General features: G+C 64.3%; 4 protein-coding genes across 6 annotated transcripts; 2 read left to right on the top strand and 2 right to left on the bottom strand.

Moving 5' to 3' along the window:
• Positions 1-242: 242 nt before the first annotated feature.
• On the bottom strand, positions 243-3,902 carry TNNT1 (troponin T1, slow skeletal type). The gene is made up of 13 exons (XM_021383177.1): positions 3,058-3,902; positions 2,957-2,970; positions 2,625-2,666; positions 2,387-2,419; positions 2,282-2,303; positions 2,129-2,189; positions 1,747-1,863; positions 1,585-1,662; positions 1,150-1,260; positions 953-1,062; positions 774-864; positions 632-672; positions 243-342 (listed from the first exon to the last, which is right to left on the bottom strand). Exons 1-13 carry the CDS (start codon positions 3,198-3,200, stop codon positions 297-299), a joined length of 909 nt encoding a protein of 302 aa, XP_021238852.1. The 5' UTR covers positions 3,201-3,902; the 3' UTR covers positions 243-296.
• A 119-nt stretch (positions 3,903-4,021) lies between these two features.
• On the bottom strand, positions 4,022-8,164 carry KMT5C (lysine methyltransferase 5C). 3 transcript variants are annotated; one of them, XM_021383174.1, is made up of 9 exons: positions 7,531-7,581; positions 7,315-7,445; positions 6,501-6,663; positions 5,973-6,082; positions 5,734-5,897; positions 5,499-5,518; positions 4,974-5,110; positions 4,613-4,791; positions 4,023-4,501 (listed from the first exon to the last, which is right to left on the bottom strand). In XM_021383174.1, exons 2-9 carry the CDS (start codon positions 7,422-7,424, stop codon positions 4,104-4,106), a joined length of 1,281 nt encoding a protein of 426 aa, XP_021238849.1. In that variant the 5' UTR covers positions 7,425-7,445; positions 7,531-7,581; the 3' UTR covers positions 4,023-4,103. The 3 variants fall into 3 exon arrangements, with proteins under 3 accessions (XP_021238847.1, XP_021238849.1, XP_021238848.1); XM_021383173.1 differs by lacking the exon at positions 7,531-7,581 and adding an exon at positions 8,012-8,164 and having other exon boundaries at positions 4,024-4,501; XM_021383172.1 differs by lacking the exon at positions 7,531-7,581 and having other exon boundaries at positions 4,022-4,501; positions 6,501-7,445.
• Positions 8,160-11,044, top strand: HSPBP1 (HSPA (Hsp70) binding protein 1). The gene is made up of 7 exons (XM_021383175.1): positions 8,160-8,705; positions 8,813-9,017; positions 9,298-9,519; positions 9,950-10,105; positions 10,419-10,515; positions 10,620-10,731; positions 10,829-11,044. Exons 1-7 carry the CDS (start codon positions 8,583-8,585, stop codon positions 10,904-10,906), a joined length of 993 nt encoding a protein of 330 aa, XP_021238850.1. The 5' UTR covers positions 8,160-8,582; the 3' UTR covers positions 10,907-11,044.
• A 150-nt stretch (positions 11,045-11,194) lies between these two features.
• On the top strand, positions 11,195-12,245 carry LOC110391346 (dynein assembly factor 3, axonemal-like). The gene is made up of 4 exons (XM_021383178.1): positions 11,195-11,538; positions 11,593-11,705; positions 11,797-11,893; positions 11,978-12,245. The coding sequence occupies exons 1-4, from the start codon at positions 11,256-11,258 to the stop codon at positions 12,208-12,210; spliced, it is 726 nt and encodes a 241-aa protein (XP_021238853.1). The 5' UTR covers positions 11,195-11,255; the 3' UTR covers positions 12,211-12,245.
• Positions 12,246-12,300: the final 55 nt, after the last annotated feature.

Consider the following 12,300-nt stretch of genomic DNA (forward strand, 5'->3'; position numbering starts at 1 on the left):
CCCCGCCCGGCTGCCGTAGGGGGGCGGTGCCGGAAGCGCGGAGGCGGGGCGTCATGGCAACGGGGCGCGGGGCATGCCGGGAAGGGCGCGGGGCATGCCGGGAAGGGGGCACGGTCATGGGGGCGTGGCAAGAGGTGTGGTCTGCGCACGTGATGTGGGCGTGGCTATACCGACGGGGTGGTTATTTAAGGAGGCGTGGCTCGCCGCCCATTCCCACCCCAAAGAACAGACGGACGCTGACGGACGGACGGAGCGGAGGTTTATTGGCCCGCAGCAGCACGGGGCGGGGGGGGGCGTCACTTCCAGCGCCCCCCCACGCGGCCCTTGCCCACCACCTTCTTGCTGTGGAAGGGGGAGATGCACAATAGCTCCCGGAGCCTCCAATAATCGCGGCCCCCTCCCCCAGCACCTCCACGACCCCCCCCCAGACCTGGGTATCCCCAGAGAAAACCCCCTGGGTTCCCTCCCCCCCCCAACCCCACGTCCAGGAGCCTCCAAACCAATCCAGGGTCCTCCAAACAGCGTCAGGACCCCACCACCAACCCTCAGGGACCCCCAGACCCACCCCCAGGAGCCCCAGAACTGACCCAGGGACCCCCAGACCCACTCCTGGGTGCCCCCCCTTACTCACAATTTCTGGGCATGGCTGATGCGGTTGTATAGGACGTTGATCTGCGCACAGAGGAGGAAAAAACACCAATGCTGCCGTGATGTCCCCCCTAGGTGACCCCAATATCACCCACCCCCCCCATGGCTCCCTGCTCAGCCCCCACCTCGTATTTCTGGCGCCGCAGCTTCTCCATCAGGTCGAACTTCTCTGACTCCAGCTGGTGGATCCAGTCGTGCAGCTCCTTGGCCTTGGCCCTGGGGGAGGGTCGGCATCGGGGAGGGGGGAATCAGCATCGCCCTGGGGGGGGTCAGCATCACCCTGGGGGGGTCCGGGATCGCTCACCGCAGCTCGTCCTCCCGCATGTTCTCAATGTGGAGGGGCTTCTTGCGCTCAGCCAGGATGCGCAGCTTCATCTCCCGCCCCGTCTGCCGCTTGCCGCGCCGCTGCTCCGCCTGGTGGGGGGGAGCGGGGGGAACGTGGGTTTGGGGGGGTCCCCACGGTGTCCCCAAGGAGTCCCCAGAGTGTCTCCAAGCACCTACCTTGGCCAGGTACCCCCCGAAGTGGGGCATGTTGGACAGGACTTTCTTCTTCTTGGCATCATCCTCGGCGCGCTTCTTGGCCTCCTCCTCCTCCTTGCGGAGTTTCTCCTCCTGCGGGAAACATTGGGGGACGAAAGGGGACGCTGGGGGACAGAGGGACTGGGGTCTCCCATGGGCATCCCGGAGTTCCAGGGCTGTTCCCAAATGGTGCCCCCAGAGCGTCGGGGTCAGCAGGGGACGCTGGGAGGACAAAAGGGGACGTGGAGGGGAGAGCGGGTGTCACAGAGACCGGGGTCATCCTGGAGTTCCAAGGTTGTGACCTGAAGCGTGTCCCCAGGACACTGGGGTGCCCCATGTCCCCAGGGCTGTCCCCAGGGGGTGGGGGTGTTCCCAGGGCGTGGGGTGTCCCCAGGGTGTCCCCGCTGTCCCACTCACTGCCAGCCTTGCTTGCCGCTCGCGCTCCTTCTCTGTGCGGCTCCGCAGTTGCTCGTTGCGCTCTGCCCGGCGCCGTTCCTGTGGTGGCCACCAATGTCACCGTCGCCCCCCCCCGTGTCCCCCAACCATGCACACATTGTCCCCCCCCGTGCCCCGACCCACAATGCGCTCCATCAGTGCCACCAGCTCGTTCTCCTCGCGGCGCCGCTGCTCAAAATGGGCATCGATGAGGGTCTGCAGCTCCAGGAGGTCCTTCTCCATGCGCTTTCGGTGGATGTCCTTTGGGGGGGGACAACACAGGGGGGGCACATGGTGACCCCCGGGGACAGCAACCCCACTGTGACCCACTGCCACCCCTGGTGCCATGCACAGGGGGACCTCCTAGCCCCATAACAACACCTTCAGATGCTTAATTACTCCCTTAGCCCCATAACAACCCCCCTCGTGCCCCCTCCTCAGCCCTATAAGGACCCCTCTTGTCCCCTCCCATCCCCATGGCAGCCCCATAGCGATACCCCCAAACCCCACACTGCCCCCCACTCACATCAAAGTCCACGCGCTCCCCCTCGGGGATCTTGGGGGGGGCCAGTTGGGGCACCAGCGGCCTGGGGGGTGGGGTGGGGGTCAGAGTGGTGGCGGGGGGGAGCGGCAGCGCTGCTCTACGCTCAGATCCCCCCCTTGGGCCCCCACAGCTCACCGAGGCCGAGGCCGCTCCTCTTCTAGGGGAGGAAACAGGGTATCAATGGGGGGGGCAGAGGGATTTGAGGGGGACTGGATGGGTTTTGGTGTGGGGGGGTCATACCTGGCTCCTCATGAGTTTTGGGAGGCTCTGTTGCTGCAAGAGAGAGCAGAGGGTCAGAGTCTGCATAGCCCCTCATAGCCCCCCCAAGCATAACTGAGAGGGGGAGGTCCGGAGGATCTGGGGAGAAGGAGTATGGGGTTCTGGGGGAGATCCATGGGTCTTTAGTGAGGGCCTATGGAGTTTGGAGGGATTCTATAGGGTCTGGGGAAAGTCCAGGGGATTTGGGGGTCACGCTCACCTTCCTCCTCCTCCTCCTCCTCCACCGCCGCTGACTCTTCCTCTGTGGAAAGTGGTGGTGGGGATTAGGGCCCCCCAGTCCCCTCATGTTAATTAGGCAGAACCATTAATGAGACAATAATTAACTCCCCAGGATTTCTTAGAAACCCCTTCAGATCCCTCAGCTCTCATTAGCCCTCCTTTGGCAACAACATTAATTAATGCTTTCGGGGTTCGTGACTGGGGTGAGCTCAGCATCAATAATCAGCCATTAATTAATTGGAAGGGGAGGAAGTGGGGAGTCATACTCACAGCCCTTCGTTAGGGGCTTCATTAGCTGCAGGGCTCACTCACCTTCAGGCTGCTCCCTGTGTGGGGACAGAGAGGAGGGGGGTGAGGGGGGTCCCCAGTTTGAGGGTCGGCAGATTTGGGGGGGGTGGGGGTGGGGCACTCACTCCTCGTACTCCTCCTCAGCTTCGGACATGGCTGCGGGTCGGGGGGTACCTGGGGAGGGAATTGTGTTGGGGGGGTCAGGGGGAAGCTGACCCCACCCCGAAACTCCCCCAGTACCTATAGGTGCCTCCTGCAGCCCTCCCATCACCCTATAGCCCCCCCTCTGGCCCTATAGACCACCACAGCCCAACCTCCATCATTCTCATACTTTGATAGCCCCCTCCCCACAACCCTCAGCCCCACCATGGACCTACACCTTCCCCCCAGAACCCCATGGACCCCCCAAAACACCCCCACCGGTGGAGTCGGTCCCGTGGGCTCTGCTGGAGTCGCGCCGCCCCTTTCTACAGAGAGCCTTTATGTGGGGGGGTAACCCCACCCCCATGACATCATTCCACCCCTCTCGGGGGTGCCAGGAGCCCCCCCCCAAATTCCCCCACATTGTTCCCCAGATGCCACTAAAATGTCACCGTCACCCGACACCTGCAGCTGTCGGGGTGACACGGAGGGGGGGGGGTCATCCAGGAGGGGGAGGGGGCTGCGGGGTGCAAGGCTCAGCCTTGGCGGGCAGGGGGGCACACCATCGGCTGCACCCCTCCCACAATGGGGGGCAGTGGGGTTCAGGCTTTGTCTTTGTCCTGGGGGACACAATGGGCAGAGCCGTCTTCGAGAGGAGGGGGACGCTTTGAAACCCCCAGGGGATCATCTGGGTGAGGACAAAGGGGGGTGGGATAACTGGGGGCTATTCCTGGCCCCTGATGTCACCCCTCTGTCCCAGCACCTGTTGGGGACATTGGGGACATTCCTGTCCTTTGTTCCTGAGGAGGGGACACCCCCTGTGCAAGCACGTGGGGCCCCCAACACTCACCCACCATCTCCGTTTGTTTCTATTTTCCTTTATTTCAGTAAAAACGAGAAAAAAAGAAAAAAAAAGAAAAAAAAAAAAACGACAGCAAAGTATCACCTTTTCCACTCGAGCCCCCCCCCCCCCAGCACCAAGGGATCTGCCCCCAGGGTGAGGTAGGTGTTGGGTGCCTCCTCCCCCCAGTTAAATTGAGGGGAGGACACCGGGGGCCACGTCGAGGGCGATGGCGCCGTGGGTGACCACGAGGCGCAGCCGCCCAGTGGCCCCAAACGCCCCCGGGTGCTTCTGGGGGGATATCATGGCCGGGCCCCCCCTGGAGCTCCCCCCAGCAGGCCCCAGCCGCACGTGGGCGTAAAGGGAGAGCTTGGGATCTTCCAAAGTGGGGAGCACAGTGGTGGTGGTGGGGGCGGCGGCGGCGGGCTGGGGTGGGGGGGGCTCTGGGAGGGGTGCCGCGGGGGGCTGGCGGCACAGGCAGACGAGAGGCTCCCTCCCCTGCATGCGGCAGCCCTCCCCGCAAGAGATGCAGTCGTGGAGGACAACGCGGAGCTGGGGGGGGCGCGGGGCTGGGGGGCGGCTGGTGCCTGTGGAGGAGATGTGGGGAGGAGAGGAGCATTAGTAGAGGTCAGCGTGTGTCGTCCCCCCCGCCAAGGTTGTGCCCCCTCCCCCAAGGTGACCTGATGGGGTGGTCATACCACGAAGCCGGCGGCGGCGGCGACGGCGGTGCTGTCGGTGGGGGTGGCCCCGTGCCCCCCCCGGACCCTTGGCGCAGCGCAGGCGTCTGTCCGTCTCCCTCAGGAGGTACTTGGGGGGTGACGGGGGGGGCACCGCCTGAGCCCCCCCACTGCGCTTCCGGAAGGCGCCTTCACCCTTCCTGCAGAGAGAGGGCTTCAAGTGGGGAACACGGCGGTGGGGACCCTCCCCAGAGAGCTCTGGGACCCCCCCATGCACCCAAAATGGGCACTGGGGTCCCCATAGGGGTGCAGGTGGAGGACATGGGGGGAGACCCATTTTTAACACGGGGGTACATGGTGCTGTGGTCCTCCCAGCCCCCACCTCTCGCAGGTGCAGCACTCGCAGCGCTCGTTGTTGTCCCCAAAGAAGCTGTCCCCATAGAAGCAGGTGATCTCGTCCTGCGGTGCGATGTCCCGCAGCACCTGCACCCGTGCCACATTCCCCTCTGCTGGCACAAACTGGAGGGGGACGGAGGGGCTTAGGGGCAACTCCAATCCCACCAGATTGACAGCGCCCCCAGAACTCCCATCATGGGGACACAGCACTCAAACACTGAGACTTTGGGGACCTCCTCCAAACCTCAGGACCCCCCAGGTCCTTCCAGCAACCCTAAACCCCACCTCATGGGGATCCAGCACGCCCCATCTGTCACCTGGTGATGCCCCCCTCCCCGCAAAACAAGACCTCCCCCCACATGGGGACCCAGCACCTTGGATCTGTCACTTGGTGGCCCCCACTCCCAATAACATGCCCCTCCCAGCCCCACAAGCACCCCAAAACTCCCATTACGGGGACTCAGTATCCCAAATCTCAGTGTCCCCTCCCCCCAGTTTGCAGCCCCCTCACCTTGCAGTTGGGCCGGCAGTCTGAAACGGGGGAAAGCAACAGCATTGATCAGCAAGGAGGTCTGGCAGGGGTGTGGGGGGGATGCATTTGGGAGGATCAGGAGGGGAGTTAGGGTATCCTTCATGGGGTTCAGAAGGTTTGGGGGTCTAGGGAAGGGGGAGAGATGGGGAGGATGACTGGATGTGGGATGCTTTGAGGTGGACTGAGAGAATTTGGGATGCACGGGGGGGTTCACCGTGGTTGATGAAGGCAGCAGGGCCCAGCCAGAGCTGGGCACACTGCTTGCGGGTGGAGTACATGATGCTGAAGTCGTTTTCCCCTGAGCGCAGAAGCGCCTCATCGTGAGCCCGCAGTTCGGCAATGCAGCCCACCAGCAGCTCCAGTGTATCGTTCTTCTGCCTGGGAGTTGAGGTGGGGCAATCAGGGACTCCCCCTCACAGGATAGGGACCCCCTCAAGCCCCCTTAGGAGGTACCAGGTGCGAGTGGAGACAACACGGGCGCCGTTGGTCTCCAGTGAGTAGCGGCTGCAGGGCTGGATGGCAAAGCCGCTCTCGGGCAGAAAGATGCGCAGGTAGTGGAAAACCTGGGGGGGCACACAGGAGGGGCTCAGGGGATCCCAGTGTGATGTTCCCCAGAGACACTAGTGTCACCCACATCCAAGCCACAGTGTGCCCCACCACCCCCAGCCATAGGGATCCCCATGTCACCTCCATAGAACCCCAGTGTGACCCAACTCTCCGCTTCCCCTGGAGACCCAGGTGTCACTCCCATCCAAATCTCAGCATGACGCTTCCGTCCCTTGGGGACACCGGTGTCATCCCAATTTAAACCTAAATGTCAATCCCCCCCTCCCCCCCATCCTTGGGGACTCTGCTGTAATCCCACCCAAACTCCATAAGACACACCAGAAAAACCACCCCACGAGCCCAGCTGTCCCCCATCACGTGGCGCCCATCCGACTTCCCCCCCCGCCCGCCACGTGACGCCGGCGCCCCTCTCACGTGACTCTTGAGCGCGGCGCGTTGCAGCGGGCGCCGCCGCTGGAAGAAGGCCGCGGCCCAGGCCCCGCTCAGCGCCCGCCACGCCGCCTCCAGGTCCCGCCGCCGCCGGAAGCCTTCCACCGCTGCCCGCAGGAGGTGCTTCCGCCGCAGCGCGGGGAGGGGGCTGCGGCGGCAGCAACGGGAATGGCTTTGGGAGCCCTCGCTGCTAGGCCCCCCCACCCCCGTTGAGGATTCTTCCCCTGAAGAACGGGGCGCTGCGGGGATCTCTCTTCTTAAGAAACAGGGCACTATGGGGATCCCCCCTCCTCCCCCGCCCGATGGGAACATGGCAGTGGGGTACCCCCTACTAAAGAATGGGGCACTTCGGGATCCCCACCCCTTAGGAATAGGGTGCATGGGGACGCTCCCTTGAAGAATGAGGCGCACTGAGGGGACCTCCTCCTACAAAAGAATGGGGTGCACTGGGGGATCCCCTTAAGAAATGGAGCAGCGGGGGGGCGCGCCCACTTTAGGAATAGGGCAGCATGAGGTTCCCCCCTTTAGGAATAAGGCACTGTGGGGGCACTGGGTACCTCCCGTTTAGGAACGGCGCGCTGGGGGACTCTCCCCTTAAGGAACAGGGCATTTGGGGGACCCCGCGTTAGGACGCGGCGCGCTCCGGGTACTGCTCTACTAAAGAGCAGGGCACATGGGGGGCCCCCCCTTTAGGAATGAAGCACCCGGAAACTCCCTGCTACTGGCGGCTAGGGCACTGGGGGACCCCTCCTCTCTAGGAACAGGGCACTCTGGGACCCCCGACGCGTCCCCCGCCCACCTGACGCCCATCTTGTGGGTGCGGAAGCCCAGCACGGAGTCCAGCACCAGGCTGGTGGCCAGGTCATCGATCTCGCACAGCTCCCGCGCCGTCAGGCGCCGCGACCCCATCGCCGTTCCGCGCGGGGCATCCTGTGGGGAGGGAGGGGGGGATTGGGGGGGGCGAGAGGCGGCTCCAGGCCGCCCCCACCGCCCCAACGGCTCTTTGTCTTTGTACCGTAATACCCCGAGCGGCCGCGCCCTCCCCTCCTCCCCCCTCCGTCGTGAGGCCGGCCGGCTCCGCCGTAATCCGCCGAGTAGCGGCGCACAGTAGAGGGGAACCCTCGGTACCGTAACACGGCGCGGAGGGTCCGTCTGTGCCGTAACGCTCCCAGTACCGGAGCGCACGGTCCCGGAACGCCTCGTGGAGGGCCCGGGCCGGGCATAGACGCACCGTAACGCTCCCAATAGAGGGGTCTACCCATTACCGTAAAGAACCCAATAGCGACAAACGCCGTAGAGCAACGCTGCTGATACGGCGGCCTCCCCAGTACTGTAACGCTCCAGATAGCGGGGCGCTCGCTACCGTAACGCCTCGTGGGGGGCCCTGGACAGGCCAAGCCGTACCGCAGAGCTCCCGGTAGCGGGGCACCCGGTACCGTAACGCTGCTAATAGAGCCACCTCCCCGCTGCCGTAACACTCCCAATAGTAGCCGCACCTTCACTCAGAAATCCTGCCCCAGAGCTCGGTCCTGAGCCCTTAGAGCGGCGGGAGGAGCCCGGGAGCCGTGCGGGGCCGAGCCGGGCCGGGCCTCTCCTAGTCCTCCCGCTGCTCCTCTTCTGCTCGCGCCGCCACGCGCGCCCGCCCGCCCTCGCTCCTCATTGGCTGCGCGCCACGTGCGCCCGCCCGCCCTCTCTCCTCATTGGCTAAGATCCCTACCGCCCGCTGCAACCATTGATTGGTGACGCTGTCAGTCTTACACAGCCGGCCCGCCCCCCGCTGAGGTGCCGGCGACTCCCATTGGCCGAGAACAGCGGCGCCACGCCTGATTGGTCTGGCTCCACGGCTCGCTATTGGCCGTCAGTCACTCCATTCCAGCCCTTCTCGTAGGACTGCCTTGTTCCGGCGCACGCTACGCCTTTCACTCTCCATTGGCTGTTTGCGTTGTCAATGACAGCGCACCTCCCGCCGCAGTCTTCTATTGGCTGAGGGGTCACAGGGAGGCCCGTCTCAATCAAGATGGCGGCTCGCAGGGTGGGTGCGCGGCTGTGAGGTGCTGCGGAAGAATCATGGCGGAGGTTGGAGCCGGGGGGGACCCCCGGGAGCCCCCCCGGAACCTTCAGGGCCTTTTGGAGATGGCGGTGGCGGCCACTGAGCCTCAAGCGGAACCTCGTGAGCCAATGGCCGAGGAGGTGAGAACAGGCTGGGGGGGCAACTGGGGGGAAGGGTTCTGGGGTCATATGGTGGCCTGTGGCCCCCCCAGCACTGAGGCCTGTGTCTCATCCCCCATCCCCCCCAGCGGCAGCGGTGGCTGCGGGCGGCCGTGGCCGAAGCGCTGGGGGGCACCGGGCAGGAGGTGGAGGAGCTGCGGCGCTGCCTGGAGGTGTTGGCCCGGCCCTGTCCCGGAGAGGAAGCGGCGGAGAGAGGCCCTGGGGAGACGGCGCCCCACGAACAGGCGTTGGAGGTCCTGGCAGAACTGTGCGAGAGCCTCGATAATGCCACCGGTGGGTCCTGGGGGGCGGGGGGGTTGGTGTCCTAGGGCTTTTGGGGCTCATATGTTATGGATTGAGGAGATGCGGAGGGGTCCTGGGGGGAAGGAGCTCTGGGGGTCCTGGAGCCACCGGAGGGGGGATCTTGAGGGCTGTTCTGAGGCCCTAGAGTGTGGGTTGCTTGGCTGGGTGTACCAGGACACGTCTTGGGGAGGATGCTGGGTGTCTGTTTGTTTTCTTTTTTTCTGGTGGGTGGGTTGGAGGTGCTCCCCTCAACTCTTCCTTTCTTCCTTAGATTTCTGTGCCCTTGGGGGCCTGGAGGTGGTGCTGGGGCTGCTGGGCCACCCTTGGGCCCCTCTGCGGGCAGGGGCTGCCCGGGTCGTGGGGGCGTGTGCCCAGAACCTGCCGGGAGCGCAGGGGAGGGCGCTGGCGCTGGGGGCCCTCCCTGCCCTCCTGGAGTGTCTGCGGGGGGACCCTGATCCCCGTGTGCCCCCCCGTGCCCTCTTTGCTGTGTCCTGTAAGTAGAGACTCTCCTGTAAGTAGAGCCCACAAAAGGATTGTGGGGGGAGGGGGGTTTGGAGACAGGGATAAAGGATTTGGGGATGGTGGTGTGTGGGGTCTTTTGAGGGGAAGTCATTAGGAATATAGGGGTAAGGGTTTAGAGAAGAGAAATTGAAGTATGGGATAAGGGGATGGGGGAGGTACAAGGAGTGTGGGTTTGGGGGGAAGGAAGCAGTTCTGGGGGTGGTTCTGGGGGTCCTAGAATGTGGGCGTAGGGGTGGGTTCTGCTACTCTTAGGGTAAGGATTGGGGTCTGGGGATACCAAGAGGAGTCTCAGGAAGTTGGACACTCTTACCTGTCCCCAAACGTATTCAGGCACTTAGAGACCAGTGTGCCCCCTGCAACCCAAAATCTGACCCCGTGCCTTTCTCTCTCCCCCCTACCAGGCTTAGTGCGGGCTCAAGCTGAGGGCCTGGCCCAGTTTGAGAGTCTTGGGGGACTGGAGGTGCTAGGGGGGACCTTGCAGAGCCCCCAGGCCCCTCTGCGTGCCCGTGCTGCCTTCCTGCTGCACAGCCTGCTGCGCGAGCACCCTCGCCTCAAGGGTGAGTACCTCACACGTTGCCTCTTCATGACCCCTGTCAGACACCCTTCTCTCTCTAGCGTCCTCTCCCAAATACTCCTGTCCACCCACCGTCTCCCTAGGATCCCCTGTTGACCCTAGGACTTTCCTCTGAATCCTCCCCCAGGAACCCTACCCCCAAATCTGCCCTCAGGAGTACCCCCAGACCCCCACATACACCGGAAACATTCTTCCAATCCGCATTCCAGCAACATCCCCATTCCTGAGCCCAATTCCATATTCTCCCCACACGACCCCCCCCCCCAAAAAAAAAAAGCAATTGACCCTGTCCCCAGAGCCTCTGTGCCGCCTGGGGATGGTGCCACAGCTTGTGGCTCTCCTGCGAACGGAGCATGATGGCGCCCACGAGCATGTCCTGGGAGCACTCTGCAGGTGAGTCCCCAAAAATTTTGGAAGTGGGGGGGTCACGGGGAGGGGAGAGCAGGACGTGGTCAAGATGTCTTCATCCCTTCTTGTTGTGTTCCTCCCTCTTCCAGTTTGGCATCAGATTTCCCAAGGGTGATCCAGGAGTGCCGTGTCCCTGACCTGAGGCTGGAGGAGCTGTTACGAGAGCGCCGGTGCCTGCTGCAGGGCCGCGAGGAGTTCCAGGTGTTGGGGGGGGCAGGGGCGAGGTGGTCCTGGGTTTGGTTTCTTTTGGGGAAGGGAGGGGGCCCTGGGCTGACCCCAAGTGACCCCCTCCATGCAGGAAGAGCTGGAGTTCTGCGAGCAGCTGCTGCAGCTCTGCTTCGAGACCCCCACTGAGGAAAGTACAATGGACCGATGACCATGGGACCCCCCCTTCCAAATCCAAGGAGGGCTCCATGGGACTCTTAGAGACACCCCGCAGCCGAAAGGAAAAAAACAAGAGCACTGTGGGCTGGTGACCATTGTGGGGAAGTAATAAAGGTTTCACTCCTGTTCAGGCCGTGCTCATGATTCCTGTAAGAGAGGAAGCATCGGTATGACGTCAGTGTTTGTGCCTTACAGTGTGTAGTGACGTCACTTCCCGTGCTGTGCTCTGTCGACCCCCCCCATCCCGGTGTTCCGTTCAGCACTGCCACGCTGGACAGCGCCCGTGGGCGGAGCCTTCAGGGAGGCGTGGCCTCCTAACGTCTCGCCCGGCCGTTGCCGGGATGTTGTCACGTGTCCAGCCGTTGCCAAGGGGCGCGGCTTCGATCCGTTGCCACGGCGATGGCGTCTGTTTCTCCTTTCCCATTGGCCGGGCCGCTGCGGGGGGCGTGGCCTCTCGCCGTTACCACGGAGACCGCGCCCTTCGGCCCGATCCTCGCTCTCCCATTGGCTGCGGCCGCCCGGTACCGGCGGGGGACGCTCTTCCCATGGCGACCGCGCTGGAGGCGGCGCTGGGCACGGCGTGCTGCTGGGGGCTGTCCCCAGCTCTCGATCTCCACCAACACTGTGAGCTCCCCCCCCCCCCCAGGATCTTTCCCGGTAACCCCCGATTTTTCCCAGTCCTGGACGCCGGCAGCGGCGATGCGACGGCGCTTCTCGTAGGGGCGGCAGAGGGGCGGCACCTCCTGCTCACGGCCTCACGAGCGCACCGGGAGCCGCGCTCCACCCTCACCGTACGATTACCGGATGGGGGGAGGCGGTTACCGGATGGGGGTCACTTACTGGCTGCTCCCCCCGTAACCGGGTGGCCCCCCGCCCCCACAGATCTTCGTGGCCGAGCAGCGTCCCGAGGCCGTGGCCCGGCAGCTCCTCTTCCTCCTCCTTGCTACCACCGAACCCCCGGGGAGCACCGGGCTGCGGGGTAACGGCGATCAGGGGGAACCGGATGGGGGGGGGGGGGGGTGGAGATGAGGGCACGTTCTGACCCCTCCCTGCTCTCCCGCAGCCCGCGCTGCCGCTCTCCTGGAGCTGGTGGGATCCGTCCGCCTCCGCCCCTCCACCGCCCGGCTCCTGGGGGGCGCTGCGGAGCGGCTCCGGCGGTGGGTGACGGCGGGGGGCGAGGGGGAGCCCCCCCTCGAGTTGGAGCTGATGAAGGTAGAGGTGTGGGGAGATGGAGGGGAAATGCGTGGGGAACCTGGGCAGGAGGTTAAAGGCGGGGGGAGGTTCTGGAGGGTATAGTGGGTCTGGGGGTTTTCTGAGGGGAATTTACGGGAGGTCCTGCAGAGAACGGGGGGTCTCGGGGGGATCCTGAGTGGGGATCTGGGGGAG

The sequence above is a fragment of the Numida meleagris genome, unplaced genomic scaffold (assembly GCF_002078875.1).
Source record: "Numida meleagris isolate 19003 breed g44 Domestic line unplaced genomic scaffold, NumMel1.0 unplaced_Scaffold352, whole genome shotgun sequence".
In the NCBI taxonomy this organism is placed as follows: Eukaryota; Metazoa; Chordata; class Aves; order Galliformes; family Numididae; genus Numida; species Numida meleagris.